General features: G+C 42.7%; 2 protein-coding genes across 2 annotated transcripts in view; both read right to left on the minus strand.

Annotated features, from left to right (window-relative positions):
* DERA (deoxyribose-phosphate aldolase) overlaps positions 1-4,165 on the minus strand; it is a 49,655-nt gene extending 45,490 nt beyond the window's left edge. The window contains exon 1 of the mRNA XM_077178131.1: positions 2,265-4,165. Within this exon, the coding sequence (XP_077034246.1) occupies positions 2,265-2,295 (31 nt within the window). The 5' untranslated portion in view covers positions 2,296-4,165. The remainder of the gene's footprint in view (positions 1-2,264) is intronic.
* A 147-nt stretch (positions 4,166-4,312) lies between these two features.
* On the minus strand, positions 4,313-11,717 carry STRAP (serine/threonine kinase receptor associated protein). The gene is made up of 10 exons (XM_054631236.2): positions 11,499-11,717; positions 10,351-10,486; positions 9,558-9,639; positions 9,225-9,297; positions 8,494-8,590; positions 7,487-7,624; positions 6,973-7,109; positions 6,173-6,322; positions 5,572-5,637; positions 4,313-5,256 (listed from the first exon to the last, which is right to left on the minus strand). Exons 1-10 carry the CDS (start codon positions 11,608-11,610, stop codon positions 5,189-5,191), a joined length of 1,059 nt encoding a protein of 352 aa, XP_054487211.1. The 5' UTR covers positions 11,611-11,717; the 3' UTR covers positions 4,313-5,188.
* Between the last annotated feature and the right edge of the window lie 5,495 nt (positions 11,718-17,212).

The raw sequence follows: 17,212 nt of genomic DNA on the forward strand, positions 1-17,212 counted from the left end.
CATCGTGGTGAGCCCCAGCACACAAGCTGTGCAAACAGTCCTTGTGGAATGGAAAACTTGTAAAACTCTTTGTCCAGCTTCTTTGCACCACTCTTGGATGGCAAATGTATCAGTGTATGAGGCTGGTGAGCCTCTGACTGCGCACATCAGGGTCTTTTCATCTGTGGAACATACACCTGTTCTTTAGTTCTTCTTCTACTAAGGCACAGTGATGGGTACGAGGAAAGGAGATAAGGAGGGAAGAATCAAGGAATTTTACAAAAATGTATTTATTTTTTAAAAAATCACACAGGAAAGCACTACATGCAATGATTTGTGAAGAGTTTGGCTTGTCAGCGATAAACAAATAGACCCTCTCTAATGGCAACATCAGACACCTCCTGCTTTGATACCGACATTATGTAGCAAGCAAGAAACAGAAAAGGACACAAACAATGCATTTTTAAGTAAAATACATTTTACCACTAGATGTCCCTGTTAGAAAACTCTAATTTTGCACAAAACTGTGTGGGAAACAGGGCAAATCACCTGAATTAAAGCTGCTGGCACAGGTTTGTAAAACCTTCAAAAGCTGAAGTGACAAAAGCAGTGAGTATTGCTAGCAACCATGAAAGATAAGGTAAGGGTTTACCCTGTTCTTTCTGAGTACTGCTACCAGCTAAGGCACAGCACTAAGATATGTTAAGTGCTGAATTTAGTATGCTGCTGTATTTCAGATATGTATTGAGTGGGAGAGCAAACGGCAGGCAGGTGCAGTTCTCTCTTTAAAGCAGCCAGCATAAGGCAGAGGCTAGAAGCTGCCACTTAAACATGGTGACAGCCACACCATTGCCTTTCCTCCACCTGCCCTGAACATCTAACCCAGCTCGTTTTGACCACAACTGGTTTAAACAAAGATCCCTGGGAAGGGATGGCAGCAAGTATCAGAACTGAGCTGACTTCACCTTCAAGCTTCTGGATTCCCCACACATCAATGAATTTTAAGCTTGAATTTATAAGAAAAAGCATGACACACCCCGAGTTTAAAGTAACTGGAGTGTATTTGCAGAGTTTTGTGCTAGCTGTTTTTCCTAACACTGATGTTTTGTCAACTACATTATTAATGCTTGTTTCAGCTCTTCGGATGGCTGCAGTTGAAGCTCACCTGTACCTACAAGCAGCCCCTGAATGAGGACATCTGAGAGCAATTACACAGCTCACTTTTGAAAGCTGCAACATTTCCACAACTTCAGTGAATGGAAACATAGCTCTCATTTGTCCATCCACAGGCTAATAATTTAAAAGTGCCTGTGCTTGTTGTCATAACAGGCACGTGACACCACAATCTCCTGAACTCTGCTCATGCCAGCTTTGAGACCTGCCTGTTCCACACCAGCTGGCCTTTGCTCCCCCTCTTCCATGAGGCCACCCCTGTGTCTCCTCTATTTCATTGTCTACCTACTCACATCATGACCAAATTATCACATCTTGGAGGAAGTCTCACCGCTTCAATTCATCCCACTGCTGCAGCTGGGTTTTGCTGAGGAAGCTGTAGCACCTTCCCCTTCCCCAGCAATGAGGAGAAAGGCAGCTCCAGCCAGGAAAAGGCAGAGAAAGTCTTTCTCTGCCTTATCTCAGGCACAGCCACCTTTCAGGCCCAGAGACCAGCTGCAAACACCTGGAAAATCCTTACCACTCCCCAGAGAGCAAGCAACAAGAACGATCAGAAGAGGTGGAGCCTCGAGTTTGCAAATCAGAGCCCAAATTCAGTGGTTTTAATTTCGGTGAGAAAGAGGGGAGGAAGAATCCTGTGAGAACCAGAACAGCATGCAAGAGAGAACCAGGTCCAGCTTTGTGACAGGACCAAGGCTCAGAGCTGTCCTACAGCCTCTGACCCTGCAGGGGACAAGACCAGGGTTCAGAGCTGTCCTACAGCCTCTGACCCTGCAGGTCCGGCTTTGTGACAGAACCAGGGCTCAGAGCTGTCCTACAGCCTCTGACCCTGCTCGGAACCCTGAAGCCAAAGCCGTGTGTGACACAGAACTCGTGTTTAACCCGCAGTCCCAAAGCCTCTTCCCGGTTACCCTCACGGGATGTGTCAGAACACGCACAGAACCCCAGTGCTGTTCCTATTTCGGCTTTTCAGAGGAACGCGGTCCCGCAGCCGCCCGGGGGAGGCTCGGCCGGGCGCGGGGAGCCGTGGCCCGGCACGGCCCCGCACAGCCCCGCCGGTCCCGGGGCCCTGCAGCGCCCCCCGGGGATCCCCGGCCCCGCCGCTCCCTTACCCAGCTCGGTGCCCGGGTTCCGGCCGGCCATGGCCCCGCTCTCCGCCTCCGGAGCTCCGGCTGCGGGCCCGCCCCGCTCGGGCAGGAAGCGGCGGGGCCGGGCCGGCTCGGCCGCACCTCGGCCCTGCCGCGGGCATGTTCCTTTCCTCAGCAGGAACGGGGATATTCCGCTCCTTTGGAAAGGCTGAACCTGCTGTTGGGGATGAGTCAAGGCACTGTCCAGTGTCTTCGTGTTGATTCAAGGAGGAGCTGCTGCCGCACATACACATGGGGTTAATAAACATGCCAACCTGTAAAACTTCTAGTGGTACCTGCAGAATGAAATTCTGCTAACAAAGCCACTGAAAACTTCATGGCCTTTACATTTTTTTCCAGATCTGGAAAAAATACACAAAGTTTCATGAAAAATACATTGTTTATATTGTACATTGTTAATATTGACGTTTAGATTAAACAGTTTCCAACTTAAAGAAACCTCAAACTCACAACGGCATCGGGTAAAGCAGGAAAGGGCCATAGCTATGAAACATGAGAACACTTCTTTTTCGCTTTTCTCATACCAAAACTGCATGTGTGCTTTGAGAAGCAATGGTTTAAAAGACAACAGTCACTCTAGATGTATAGATACCATTTGCACTGTGTATTTAAACAGTCCAAAAATTACAAGCTTTCAAGTACTTGTGGCGTTGCATCCTCCTCCTCCCCCTTTTCCAGGCCACACTGTCATCTAAGAAATACTTGTAATGCCTTGGCCTTGACAAACAGCACTGAGCTCGGCTCCTCCTGAGCTCATCAGAAACACTGTCTGCTTCCAGGAACTGCTGCTGTCTAGGGAGCTCTTGTTTTCTTTAGGAACAGCCTTGGAAATTATTTCTCTAGCCCTAACAGCACAACGTCCCTGTTCCCACACTTTCACGCTTTCTAACTGTGTCTGGGATGAAATAATGTTACCTTAGGTGTCCAAGTAAATTAGGCTTGTAAGTAAGGTTAAGTCCTAAATTAGGTTAAATGCTGTTAAGTATTATTCTTCTGTTAAATTGTTACAGTAAATTTCTAAGTTAGGTGGCTTATGTTAAGTGCTGTTCCTCTGCTAAATTGTTAGGTTTAAGGTAGACGTTAACACTACTGTTGAGTGCTGGTAAAGCCTAAAAGCTTATTTCTTTTATCCTCACCCTTACTATCCTTTTGGCACTTGCACACAGACACATCCCTCTAAACAGTACTCTGTTAATTTCTGTTTTGATTGCCTGGATTTTGTTTGATTTTGTTGTTGCTTGTTTTTCCTTGGCGTACCTTAACTGTCCTGTAAGTAGCAGAGGGAATCTTGCCAACAAACTTTGTTGTCCTGTTACTTAATATTAAATCTGGTTTTTGCTGGTACCCTTACTGGTGATTTTTCAAACACTTGCTCATACCAGTATTTTAGTTTTGTTGGGTTTTTTTCAATTTTCCAGTATTTTAGTAGCCATTACTAAGTATTAGGTTTCTATAACTATTATCTGTTTCATTTTTATGCATCCCAGAGCAAGCCATAAATGCAGAATAAGGGACACGGTTTTCTGGTGAACTTGGGAACAACTAGGTTCACAGCTGGACTTGAGGTTAAAGGTTTTCTTCCTCAGTTAAATGGTTCTGAGATTCTATTCCAGACCTCTCTATGAAATGCTATAGAACCTACTGCAAATATGGAATAAAACCCACAGCATGCAAGAAGTTCCACCATGGAGCAAGGTGTTCAAAAACCCATATTTTAAACACATCCAATTTCTAAATTAAAATTTTTATGCTCAAATACTAGACATGGAGCCCTCAGAAGTCTTAGTGGAATTAGCAAGACTGAACCATTTAACTGTAAATCAGAGTTGCTTGTTTTTAGAATAAAATTCAAATAGGTAATTGCAAATAGGTATAGTCTGCAAAAACAGGACAGTAAGGACAAGTATGAATATGAAAAAATAAAAAGGTGTGTGAATAAATAATACCTCTTACCATACAGAATGCATTATGTAAAGCTTTCAGCATAACATTAAAGGAAATGACAAGTGGAAGAATGGCAATTATTTTCTTTAATGAAGAAAATATGATTTGTAACCTTGAAAGAGTAACTTTTTTATCCAGTCTGGAGGACTAAACCCAAGCTTTACACAGATTTGCAGCCAGCCTCTGATATTTTCATGTACAACCAAATACTTCAGGCAGCACGTTTAATTTAGGAATTTTCACTGTTTTTCTTTTTAGAGACTCATGTTTACATTCAAACTTGAAAGAATAAAAAAGATACAAAGCTTACAGATCAAAAAACTTGCCACCCTCTGTACCAACACTAAAACATTCTTTTGCTTTCTCTCTGTATAGTACAAACCCAAGATGCCAAGGATTACGTGATTAATGCAGTTGCTTTTCCATTTCATGAACCCAACGCTCAAAATTAATGTAAGAGTTTGGAGAGGCTTTTTATTTAGACAACTGAAAACAGTTAAACATTCAGAAGCAGCATACAATGAAACAAAACCCGAACCAAATACTTTTAAGTACATAATCCCTTCTTTTCAACTAGAGCCAATTTTTCCAACTTCCAAGAAAAAAAAAGGTAAAAGCCATTGTATCTCTTCTTTGTAATAATGAAAACACACTACAATGAGTCTAATTGAGATTGGAGAGACTGGATCTTGGCTTGCACACTTCTTTGAAAAGACAGTAGGCAGTTATGCCAAAAAGCCAGCAGAACTCTACTACTTGTCTTTTGGGTTTTTATTTGGATGCTGAGTTCTCTTACAGACAACACCTAGCCAGTTCCACTGCATTCTCATCAATTACTGCCCATCTTTGCCCCACGGAGGGAGCGCACTCTGGAAGGCTGCTGTCTGTCACTGCTCACTTGATTTAGTCTCGCATGTCCACGTGTCACATAACAGCTGCAGTAATCAGGCTTTCACTTCAGGAGTTGAGCTGTACACTGTATCTGAGTTTTCAGAGGCAATCTCTTCTGCAACTAAATAAAAAGGGTGTTATTTAATTTCACTTTAGATATAGAAACCAAAGAAATGTTGCAAGGATTGCTTAAAGAGACCAGTTCAGTTTGTTTTCCCATTCAACCTGACCCAGCTGTTCTACCCCATCTGTTCTGCCTGCACAGCTCCTGTCTGACACTTACCACATAATCAATGTCAGGCAAATGCATTCAAAGATCTTTAGAAAAATACCAGAAAGCACTTGAGGGAAAGTACTTCTTTCATACTAAGGAATGCTCTCATCTTGACTATCTTTTAACACTGAAGTAGTTGAAGCTGACAGTTCAGGTCATTACCTATTTCCTCCTCTGCAGTTCCTGGAAGGGTAGTCCTTGCTTTTGCTGCTTCTGCATTCTCCTCTTCTGTAGGGAAAGAGCAGAAAAACAAACAGTCAATACCTTCAGTTTCACCCACAAACCTTAGTTAAAAAAAAAAAAAAAAAAGTCATTCCTATGTAATTCAGTGTTGAGAGAAACACTTGAGCAAGCAATTCTATTAATGAATATCCACATGTAGTTATTGCCTTCCTCTCCCCAAGCTGAAAGAACCAGAGTAAAATATAAATTAAAACTACCATCCACACTTCTAGAGAGTCCCTCTTTCAGAATTATAGAAGTGGTATCAGATATTTCTCACTCTTTCACACAAAAATCCATCAGGCTCTTGGCTTAAATACCCACAAAGTGTCTATGTTCAAAAACCTTACAGGTGTAATGTTAACTGCTTACATGACAGCTACAGAAGTACATCCTTCAATCTAACAAATATGAGTAGATCAGAAACCCTCAGAAGAGAGGAGTTACTGTATGAAACTCAGTGTTCACCACTAATGATAGACATCACTTCAAAAGTGCACACAAAGTTTCCAAGTTTCCCCAGGACCCAGCACACACTTACCAGGAACTACACACTTCCAAAGGCCATAGGTTTTCCCTACTGTTGTCTGCCACAGCCTTAGTGTTCCATCCTCAGAGCCACTTGCATATAACTCTCCATCGGGGCTAAATCTCACGCAGTGAATGGGACCAAAGTGCCCTTTGTAAGATTCTGAAGGGAACATGTCAACACCGTCAATTTCAACTTTCAGCCAACAACTGAAATTTAAGTACAAACTGATCAGTTTCTGATACAAAACAGAGTTTCCATGAATGGGTGTGTCAGCAATGGCTACTTTAGGCATTTAATAAATAAGATATTAATGTTTCATTAACTGCAAGGAAAAAGGTGCTTAGTTATTCTAGACAAAACTGCACAGCAAGCCAGCAGCACAGGGTAGACATACTCTGGTCCTTTAACCACTCCTTTCACAAACAATTTTAAATGAGGACTGGATCAGTAAGAAAATGTGCTTTTTTAGAAACAAATTTGGCCAACACATCGTATTTTTCATAAAATCTTGTAACTGACATATCTAATGAACAGTATGAAAATTTAGCATACAGCTATTATAGCAATACAAAATGAGGATTTTTTTAAATAGGTGCAGAATTGTTGAATGTGTATTTTAATTAGTTCTAGAATATTAGGTATACTGAGATAGCAAAAAATGTTTAACTGATTAGATACCTTTTTATCATCCTCCTTAGCACAGCATGCTATGCTAAGACCTCATTTGAGTACAACAGTTTCATTTACCAGTCATTATTTTATTAATACCTATTTCAGAACTCCTCTATGATTATAGGAGATAAACATACCTAATTCTTCTCCTGTATTATAGTCATATTTATAGAGTTTAAAATCTTCACCACCTGCAACCAAACATTCTTTCGCAGGGTGAAGAGATGCAGAATTGATTGTAGCAGGTGCTTCAAATGATTTAATCTGCTCTAGACTGAGGGAGAAAAGTTTGTTAACAAAGTTCAGAGTAAAAAAAAAAAAAAAACAAAATCCTGAGAGCAAAGAAACTGGATTCTACTAATCTCAACTACTTTTCCCAGATATAAAATACAGCCCCACAGAGTTTCTGAAACAAGTTTTGATACTTGCTAATCATGCTTGTCAAGTTAGAAATGAGTTTAGATTAAGCAAAACAAAAGTTCACACATACAGAACTACTTTCTGGAATATGTTTAAGCATGTAACTTCCTTTCCTGAAACATCATAGAGATGCCAGTTTTGACATCTTGGTGACTCTGGCCTTGTACAGCCAGTTTTTACCCACAAGAAGCCCATGACTCCACCTGTGAAACCTGGGAGTTGTGGACTCACGTTTCTGCACTATGAAAAGCAATAGTCTTCCCATAGGTTATCACCAGTATCTGTCCTTCTGGAACATACTCCATGCTGCTCACTGACATTGCCACGTTTAGTGATTTCACCTCAGTCATGGTACTCCGGTCCCAGAGGCTAAAAAGGAAACAAAAAGGGAAAAAAAGACTCAAACTTCTGCAAATCAAACAATTTCCACCTCACATCCATGGCAAGACCTGCATCAGGTTCTTCAGATTCTCAGTGGCTTTATCTGCATTCTCACCTAGGCAAGGCTTAAGACACATTCCCTTTTTTAAAATACTTCTACCTTTGCAGCTTAATGCCACGACATTAAATGTTACATACACACCATTTAACTACTCAGTGTTTCTCCTGGAGATTAAAAATCTTGATTAAAGTCTTCTAAGCAACAGACCTTGAAGCAAGGCTTGAAGATTCTATTCTTTTTACTTCAAAAGACAAAGAGGTACTAATCCCAGTTTACAGAGGTTCATTGAGGATAATAAAGTTTTATATCTAGCAGTGCAAGAAATATCTAAGCAGAAATTAAATCGTGCTGCTGTGACAAACAAAAATCTTTATTCATTAGCTGACTGCTGCATTTCTATTCCTACAATTTGGAGGAAAACAAATAGTACTAGGCTCTTGCCTATCTTTAACACTAGGAAACTGAAGAAGACAAAGCAGCTCGGGACAGTATGCATGCAAGAGACCTCATCTATAAATTCATCTTCTTCAGGATTACAAAAGGCATAAATTGATTTTATGCAGTTCTCATCTCTTCTTATCAAGGAGAGCACATCTGTGAGGAGCACACATTTATGGGGAAATGAGAACTATTACCAAAATGATCTCTGACAGCACAACAGAGCTGTATCAGGCATGCAGCTAGAATAATCTAGAATCAGGTAATTTGTGTTACTCATATCCTTTTCCAAAATAACATAACTTCATCCTCACATAGAGCAGGAGAATACAGAAAGCTCAAAGTTACTTTTTCTTACCGGACAGTTTTATCATCAGCTGAAAGAATCTGTTTGTCATCACTGCTCCACAAGGCCTTTTTAATGCCAGAAGTATGTCCACTGACAACATCAGGTTCTTAAAAGAAAGCAGAGTATTTTAATACATGTAATAAAATGAAATAACATCATGCAGCAGTTTGGGGGCTTCCTTAAGCTACACAGATTTCCCTCTACTAGAGACTGTAGAGGGAAGCACTTAGGACTCTATTTGGAGATCTTATTCCAGGAACAGGATAAATGCAAACTGGGTATCTGATTGCCTAGCTTTTAAAAATTTCACTAGGTGAACATCTGTGTTCTCTGGCTTCCTATCAATCATCAACAGGTCAGTATCAACATGAATTCAAACCCTCTTAAATATTTGAGTTGTTTTTTTTCTCTCAGAGGACTAAATTCTAATTAATTAGATCAATTTCTAGTGTGTCTGCACTGAACTGAAACATGTCCTGCTTGATGTCTCATTCCTGGAAGTGTGCAAGACCAGGTTGGATGGGGCTTTAATCAGTCCATAGAAGAGGGTTTGGAACCAGGTGATCTCCAACCCAAGCAATTCTGGGACCCTTATATACCAAAAGCTCATGAACATTACATTTGTAAAACAACCCTCAACATTGTTCTTAGTGATTCATAACAGAAAGCAGCCCCTTAATTTCAGAAGTTTTATCTAACTCAAAAAAGCCCCCAAGAGTCAGTTTTAAAAGCAGACTCACCTGCTTCTGGCTTGCTCAAGTCATAGATACGCAAGAGCTTATCTTGTCCACCTGTTAACAGATAATTGCTATCCTGAAACAGAAGTTATAGAGAGTCAACTCTACTTTGAATCAAAATACAGCCTTTGCCTGTGAGTTAAAATCACAGCTTTTTCTCTCAGACAGCCTCTAACACACTTGTTACATTAACCCTACAATCCTAAAAACGGGCAGTGGTATTTTACATTATTTACCTGTTAAGATTTACAACAAAAAAAGCAAAAAAGTAACTAATAGCAAAACATACTCAAGAGCTTATTTCCCTGGTGAATAAGGTATAAAGGTTTCTCATACCTGTGTAAAATCCACACTTTTGACAATGTGTTTGTGAGCCAGTGTGATTAGTTCATCGCCTGACACAGCATCCCACACTTTGCTAAACAACAAGAGGAAATATTCATATTTTAGAAGCACCAGCACATATCAACCTGGACAGTCAGATGAATTTGTAAGCAATCTTTCCTGATGCCATCACATCATTGTATCCTAAGTGCTACATTCTTATAAGTTATAACCTAGTTATTCATTAAGAATGTTTTTTTATATTTATACGAGAGCTTTTTTATGCTCTTCTTCAGGACCATGCAAACCAATTAACATTTTAGTTTGAAGACAAAAGTGGCTCCTATCTGCAACTTCATTAACAGAATTTGCCCTCTACTGACAAGATTCAACTTGCAAAATATTCATTAATACTGTAAACAGCACAAACAACATAAAACATGGAAGAATTAATTCACTAGAAGTTTCATGTAATAAAAAGAGGTTGACTGCTAGATGAAAACTAAAAATCCCCCTTTCAGCTCTTCTATAACTACAGTGCCAGAGATTAGAGCTGCACAGAAAAGTTGAGTAAACCAGTATAATTAAGCACATCAAGAAGCAATCATAGTTGTTCAGCATGACACAATTAACTGCAGCTACTTTCAAGAAGGTAAAAATCTACGTTTTAATTTGCCTGGCCAAAAGTAAGCTAATAGTTACTAAAGGGAAACAAATGAATCAGTAATTTAGTCCAGATTGCTGTCACCAAAGAGCTACGGAATAAAAATCAAAACACAGATCAAGAAAACAGTGCATCACTTACGCTGTGAAATCTGCTGCTGCTGTAGCTGCTTTAGTGGCATCTGTGTTCAGGGTGGCACCCCAAACAGCCCCTTTGTGACCCAGAAATGTGCCAATCCAGTCTCCTGTGTCCCCCTGGCGCAGCATGGGCTTGCCATCTTTACAGAAACAAAACCAGTAGTCAGGTAACATGGTAAAAGAAGGCAGCAGTTTTTTAGAAGAAAAAATATTCCCTTGCACCAGCACGTGGAAATACCCCATACTTTACAAAGCCACTCTTTGCAGAGGGGTTCAGCATTTAGATGAGTTTAGATGTGCAGCTGTACTTGCTGCATGCATCTAAACTGTACCAACATTCAAATGCTACTGCAAATGAGATAAAAGTTTTCTGGTAAAAGACTGTAACCTTGTGCTAAGATGGTAGAAAGGAACATTTCATTTAGGTTTGATTTTTACTAAAGTTTTCTTCAAGCAGGACAGATTTGGTTTGTTCATTTTTTTACACTGGAACAATATTATGAAGTCATCAGTATGCAGAAACAAGCAGTGAGATATGATTAAAACATACAGCAATACAAAAATGAAGTAGTAATAGAAAGCCTTTCCTATCATCAGTTTTTTCTGGAAGGCTATCAAAGAGTTGTTCACACAAGATGTAGAGCTGAACTGGAAGCACTTTAAGGCAGAAAAGGAATGCCCTTTAAAACCTATGCACGCAAAAGATTAAAATATACATGCACTAGGATAAAACGCTATTCCCACAGAGTTCTCACCATGCCGTGTCCAGCAGGGCAAGGCAGCTGCCCTGGTCAAACCGGAGCTCGCTTTAAATCCACAGCCGATGGAAGCAGGAACTTTTACAAACAAACCATTCTGGAGACCTCCCACCCCTTCAGCAGCCGGGATCCCGACCAGGCGCATGCGGGCTCCGGCACCCCCGGGCTAACCCGGCAATGAAGCACCCGGAGAGAGAACCGGCTGTCCGCTCCCTTCGCCATTCCAGAGCACACCGAGGCGGTGTCACCGCCCCGAGTGGCCAGGACAGCCCCCGAGCCCCTCCCGCCCCACCGCCACCCCTCGGCTCGGCGATGCGCGGCCTACGACCGGCGGGGTGCCCCGCGCCCACCCCCGGGGCGGGAGATCCCGAACAAAGCGGCCCGTCCCGCTCACCCTTGCAGGCGCTGATGAGGAAATATCCGTAGGGGGTGACGCCGCTGAAAGCCAGGTCCACCACGGGCCGCGTGTGGCCGGAGCAGGTGAGCGGGGTCTGCCTCATGGCCATGGCGGCGGCAGGAGCAGGGGCCTGGGCAGGGGCACGAGTCCGGCGGCCCGGCGGGAGCGGCGGTGGCGGCAGCGGGGGAAGTGACGGGCAGGAAGCGCTTCCCGGCGGACGCGCGTCACGGGCTGGGGCGCGGCCGCAGCGGCGCCGCCCCGCCAGGGGGACGGGCCCGAGCTGCCCCTCTCGTCCCATCCGTGAGAGAGCCGTGCGTCTCTCGTCCCGCTCTATGAGGGAACAGAGGGCTGCTCGACGTCCCATTCATCCCTCATCCCGCTCCATGAGGAAATAGCGAGCTCATCGCCGTCTCGTTCGTCCCTCATCCCGCTCTCTGAGGGAACAGCGGGCTGCTCGCTGTGCCGTTCATCCCTCATCCCGCTCCTTCAGGGAACAGCGAGCTCTTCCCCGTCCTCTTCATCCCTCATTCCGCTCCATGATGGAACAGCCAGTTTTTCCCTGTCCCGTTCATCCCTCATCTCCGCTCCATGAGGGAACAGCGAGCTCATCCCCGTCCCATTCATCTGTCATCCCGCTCCATGAAGGAACAGCGAGCTCCTCGCAGTCCTCTGCATCCCTCATCCATCTCCTTGAAGGAACAGCGGCAACTTCCCCATCCCATTCAGCCACCATCTCTCTCCATGAGGGAATGGCAAGCTCCTCACTGTCCCGTCAATCCCCTCATCCTGCTCCTTCAGAGAATAGCGACTTCATCGCTGTCCCGTTCGTCCTGTCAGAAAAATTAATCCATATACACCAGAGGTTTATGTCCAAAGAGGAGTCTTGTAACTGTATTCAAATAAAGAGAGAGGTCATGGGCATTTCCCATGGGGTGTCTCAAATTGTTAAAGGATGGATGCAGCCTCCTTTTTATCCTAATTTCCAGGCTGTGTTTCCCTCTCTATTGCCCCGTTGGCTGAGGTACTTGAGAAGTACAGATTTCCCAAATCACTTAATATAGACACCTTTCTAATATGCAGCCCCCCCTTTTTGTTTTTTTCCTTGTGTTCTTTTTCTCTAAATCCAGAGGTTTAGCACAGGCTTGAATGAGTAACAGTCTCTGTCAATAGTGAAATTTATGTTTCCCCCCCATTGCTTCTTTCACCTCTCAGTATCTGGCCTTGTCTACCATCAGGCCTGCAGTTTGTTTGTAAAGACAACTCCTCATTCCTTTCACAGAATTCACAGAATGACCAGGTTGGAAGAGACCTTCAAGACACATAGAGTCCAACCCAGCCCCAACACCTCAACTAAACCTTGGCACCCAGTGCCACATCCAGGCTTTGTTAAACACTGTGTTAATGGTGACTCCACCACCTCCCTGGGCAGCCATTCCAGAACTTTATCACTCTTTCTGTGAAAAACTTTTTCCTAATATCCAACCTACATTTCCCTTGGTGCAGCTTGAGGCTGTGTGCTCTGGTTCTGTCAGTGCTGCCTGGAGAAAGAGCCCAACCCCAGCTGAGCACAGGCACCTTTCAGGAGTTATACAGAGATATGGTCACCCCTGAGTCTCCTTTTCTCCAGGCTGAGCACCCCCAGCTCCCTCAGTGGTTCCTCACAGGGTTTGTGTTCCCATCCCCTCTCCGGCCTCGTTGCCTCCTCTGGATGCACTTGAGCCTCTCAACGCCCTTCCCAAACTGAGGGGCCAGAACTGCACACAGCACTCAAGGTGTGCCCTCACCAGGGACGGGGACAGGGGCAGAGTGACCTCCCTGCTCCTGCTGGCCACACCATTCCTGATCCAGGCCAGGAGTCATTGGCCTTCTTGGCCACCAGGGCACTCTGCTGGCTCATGTCCAGCCAGCTGTCATCCATTACCCCCAGGTCCCTTTCTGCCTGGGCACTGTCCAGCCACACTGTCCCCAGCCCACAGCATTGCAGGGGTTATTGTGGCCAAAATGCAGGACTGGGCACTTGGGTTTATTAAACTTCATCGTGTTAGACTCTGCCCATCCATTCAACTGTTCCAAGTCTCTCTGCAGAACCCTCCAACAGATGGACACACGATCCCAGCTTAGCATCACCCGCAAATTTACTGATGAAAGACTCAATCCCCTCATCCATGTCATCAATAAAAATACTGAACAGAACTGGCCCCTCATCCTGCTCCCTGAGGGAACAGTGACCTCATTGCCATCCCATCCACCCCCTCCTCCCATTCCCTGAGGGAACAGCGACCCCTCACCATTCCATCCATCCACAGGCGGCCAAGGTCCCTCGGTGCCCTGCCCTCTGATAAACCAGCTGCAAGTGACTCCTGCCAAAAGGCAGCCCAGCCCTTCCTGCAGGCCCAGCTCCCCTCCTGGCCCACTGATCAGCCTTTCCAGCTGGGAAGGCGATGGGAAAGCTCTGAAGGATGTGGGGATTCCTGGGATAGCAGCACCCACCTGTTTGGGCATTTTTATGCCAAAGACAAGCTGATGGTGCTGTCTAGACTTGCCCTCAGAAGCGTCTAAGGATGGCACTTGGAAATGTGTCACTGCCCTTGCTCAAAGCTGTGGGGAGTGGTGTTTCTCTTAACCTGGAATCAGAATGACTGGCAGTTAATCATCTCCCTTAAGCCTTACAACTAGGAAAAGTATTTAAATCATTAACCAAAAACTGAAACTGGAGCTAACTGCAGACTTCCACAGTGTTTTTTATTTAAAAGATAGGCACAGTGTTTCACGTTCTTCTAGTATTTTATTTCTCACCCTAGGGTTCTCAGAAGTAACTCCTAAAGATTTTGTAACTTCATGACTCATTTTCAGACATAATGACACTGTATCATAGATCAACAGTTTTTCCATTCAGAGCCACAGGTTGCTACGTGGACCTTTCCAGTGTCTTTAACATTTGGATTTTTCCAAACAAAATTTTATTGCTTCTACATTGACATTTTACAAAATCTTGCCTAAGCATAGCCTCCTTGCTAGAAATACTGTTTAGGTTTACATTTTTTTAAAACTCGCCTGGTAACTTGTGTTGGCAAATTTTGCAGTGCAAAAAAAAATGATCCTAAGGGTCAGCACAAAGAAAAATTTTGTATTAAGTTTAAATTACCTGCTTAGGATTCAGAGTTGAGAAACAGAAATAATGGGTAGATTGTATTTGGGGAAGTTTACTTTTAATGATGTCATAGCTTTGATTGATTTTGTCTTCTCTTAAATGGAGCAAGATTTTCCACCTGCACAAAGCTTATGCCATCCACTTAGGACAGCACAAAATCCATAACAGGCAGAGAAAAGCAAAGGTATTTCAAATTTGCCAGTAAGTAGCTGAAAAACAGAAAAAGAAAAAAATGATGGACATGGGAAACCTATAAAATCTAGACATCCCACTAGGCCAAGCAGAACTACAGGGTATTGGAAAATATGACTAAGAACATATGGAATTAATTCTGAAAATAAACCTGTCTACATTTTTTCTTAACATCTCCAAAGCTGGTGCTAAGCCTAACTCATTATTCAATCAGACTGTTTCTTTAGCAGCAGTCTGACTTTCTCCCTGGTAGCACCTCCACTTAAATAGTTTATTCTCCACAGTCAGAAAATATTTGCTTTAAAAATAAAATTCTTAAAAAATAAAACTAATTCTGTGCCCTCAGAGGGCACAACCTTCTGTAGCTGCTTTGCTTAATACAGAATTTTTTTACAGGGGGAACTGTGAAATAGGCTTTCAGTTTTTTAGGAAGTGTGAAATAGGCTTCAGATTTTCAAGAAAGTCTAGATAAGAAAAAGAAGGGAAGATGAAAAAAAGTTATTACCTACAAATAGAAGTTTAGCAAACTTAAAATAAAAAAAAAATATGAGGTATTACTGAGGTTTATTGTTTTAAAAAGGGCAACTATGTATCATGTTCCAGGGATTGAATTCTGTCAGCAATGTTGCTGACAATAAATAAAGCTGTCTTAGTGAAACGTCATGATTCTACTGCTATGATTACAATGAATAATGCAGAGAGTCAATTAAATAGATGTGTTAATTATACGTATTTACATTTTCAAAGACTCCTTTCTCCTTTTGCATTTATCAGAGTTGGCAATACATTGTCTCGCCACTGAGTGGAGCTCCTCACGTATTTATTGGTACAGTGAAGCTCTGACACAGTTCCTACTGTGAGGTGACCTAGGGATGGTTATTTCAGCTTGAGCCTGGCAGCTGTGTGGACACAGCACTCAAGAAGTTACTAAATGCTTAATTCTCTAAAATTATTTAGCTATATAGGTAACTGGAAATCTCCATGACACAGTGGCAGGGCAGACCTCAAATATGAGTTATTTTAATGAATGGTGAAACATTCAGTGTAGTCTGTGTTCACTGATTCACTGATATTCTCTTTTTTTTTTTTTATTTTTCTTTTGAGAAATGCCCTGCACTAATCTGTATAGCTAATTTAGAGGGGGAAAAAAAGAAGTAAAGAAAAAGAAGAGGACTTGTTGTTAGCTGAAGGATGATCTGTTACAGATGCTGCATGTAGATATGTGAGAGCAATTGCAGAGCGTGTTGCTGGGTTTCCACCGGGGGATAATTAAAAATGAGTGCCAGCCTTGAGCAGTCAATTATCACTGAGTAACAAGATGAAAGATAAAAGGCAGATGTAATCATATTTCACAAATAATACATCAGTGTGCCTCTAGTCAAAGAGTCCTTTCTACAATCAGCTTTTCACAGCAATTGAACATATTTTTTCTAGTTTCCGGCAGCTTCTTTTTAGCATTCATCTAGGGAATGTGAGTGCTGGACCACAGATACTCACTCTTCTGGTGGGTGTCCATGGTAGGACAGTCTACTGCAGGTATCCTGAGAACAGTTGGGTAGAAACTGGGGATCCATTTCCTTTTCTTGGCTAGTGCAAGTTTGGTAGTACAGTTTATGTGTGTGAGAGAGGCCAAGGGGATTAGATAAGGAAATGGGATGTAGAGGAATAGGGAAGAGTGTGAAGAGGAGTTTCAGGCAGCAGCAAGGAGGAGAAGTGGTTTAGCAGAAATGGAAGCTGGACAGGAGGGGAAATGGGAGATTTATCAATTGTGTACCTCACAGTTGCATTTGTACATTTTCTCCTGTCTCTTCTGGTGAGGTCACATATAAGACCACTAATTAACCACCATGGTAGTGCCAGGATCTCAAAGCAATTTGCTCTTATGAGGAGAACATTGTTCCTAACATTGTCTCAGGAGCCTTTCCCTCTGTCTGGAGAGCAGGGATCCAGCACATTCAGAGCATGCACCAACCATGGAATTATAAAACCAATAAGGGATATTTTAAATTGTTTTATCTCTGCCATAATAGCTTCTCTGTTCCTCAGTCTTCAGGTCCCTTTCTGTCTTTTGAGAGGTAACAGTTGGTCGTTTTGGCCAATAGAGAGGAGAGATGAAAAGGAAATGATTCCTCAGTTTTATCCAAATATCTTCAGAACATAGTGTTGCTAAAGGAAATAAAGGAATGTAAAGTAAAAACATAAATAATATTATTTTTCTGCTTCTTTTCCAGCCTCGTACTGGACCCACTTGATATCTCCAGCTAGCTAAATAAACATTTACCTCTGCAAAAAGAATTTCAATTCGTAATAAAACCAAATCCAATTGTAAAGCTCTGCTCAAGGAGAATTAAAATTGCCTGTCAGTTTA

The sequence above is a fragment of the Agelaius phoeniceus genome, chromosome 5, assembly GCF_051311805.1.
Source record: "Agelaius phoeniceus isolate bAgePho1 chromosome 5, bAgePho1.hap1, whole genome shotgun sequence".
Lineage (NCBI taxonomy): Eukaryota > Metazoa > Chordata > Aves > Passeriformes > Icteridae > Agelaius > Agelaius phoeniceus.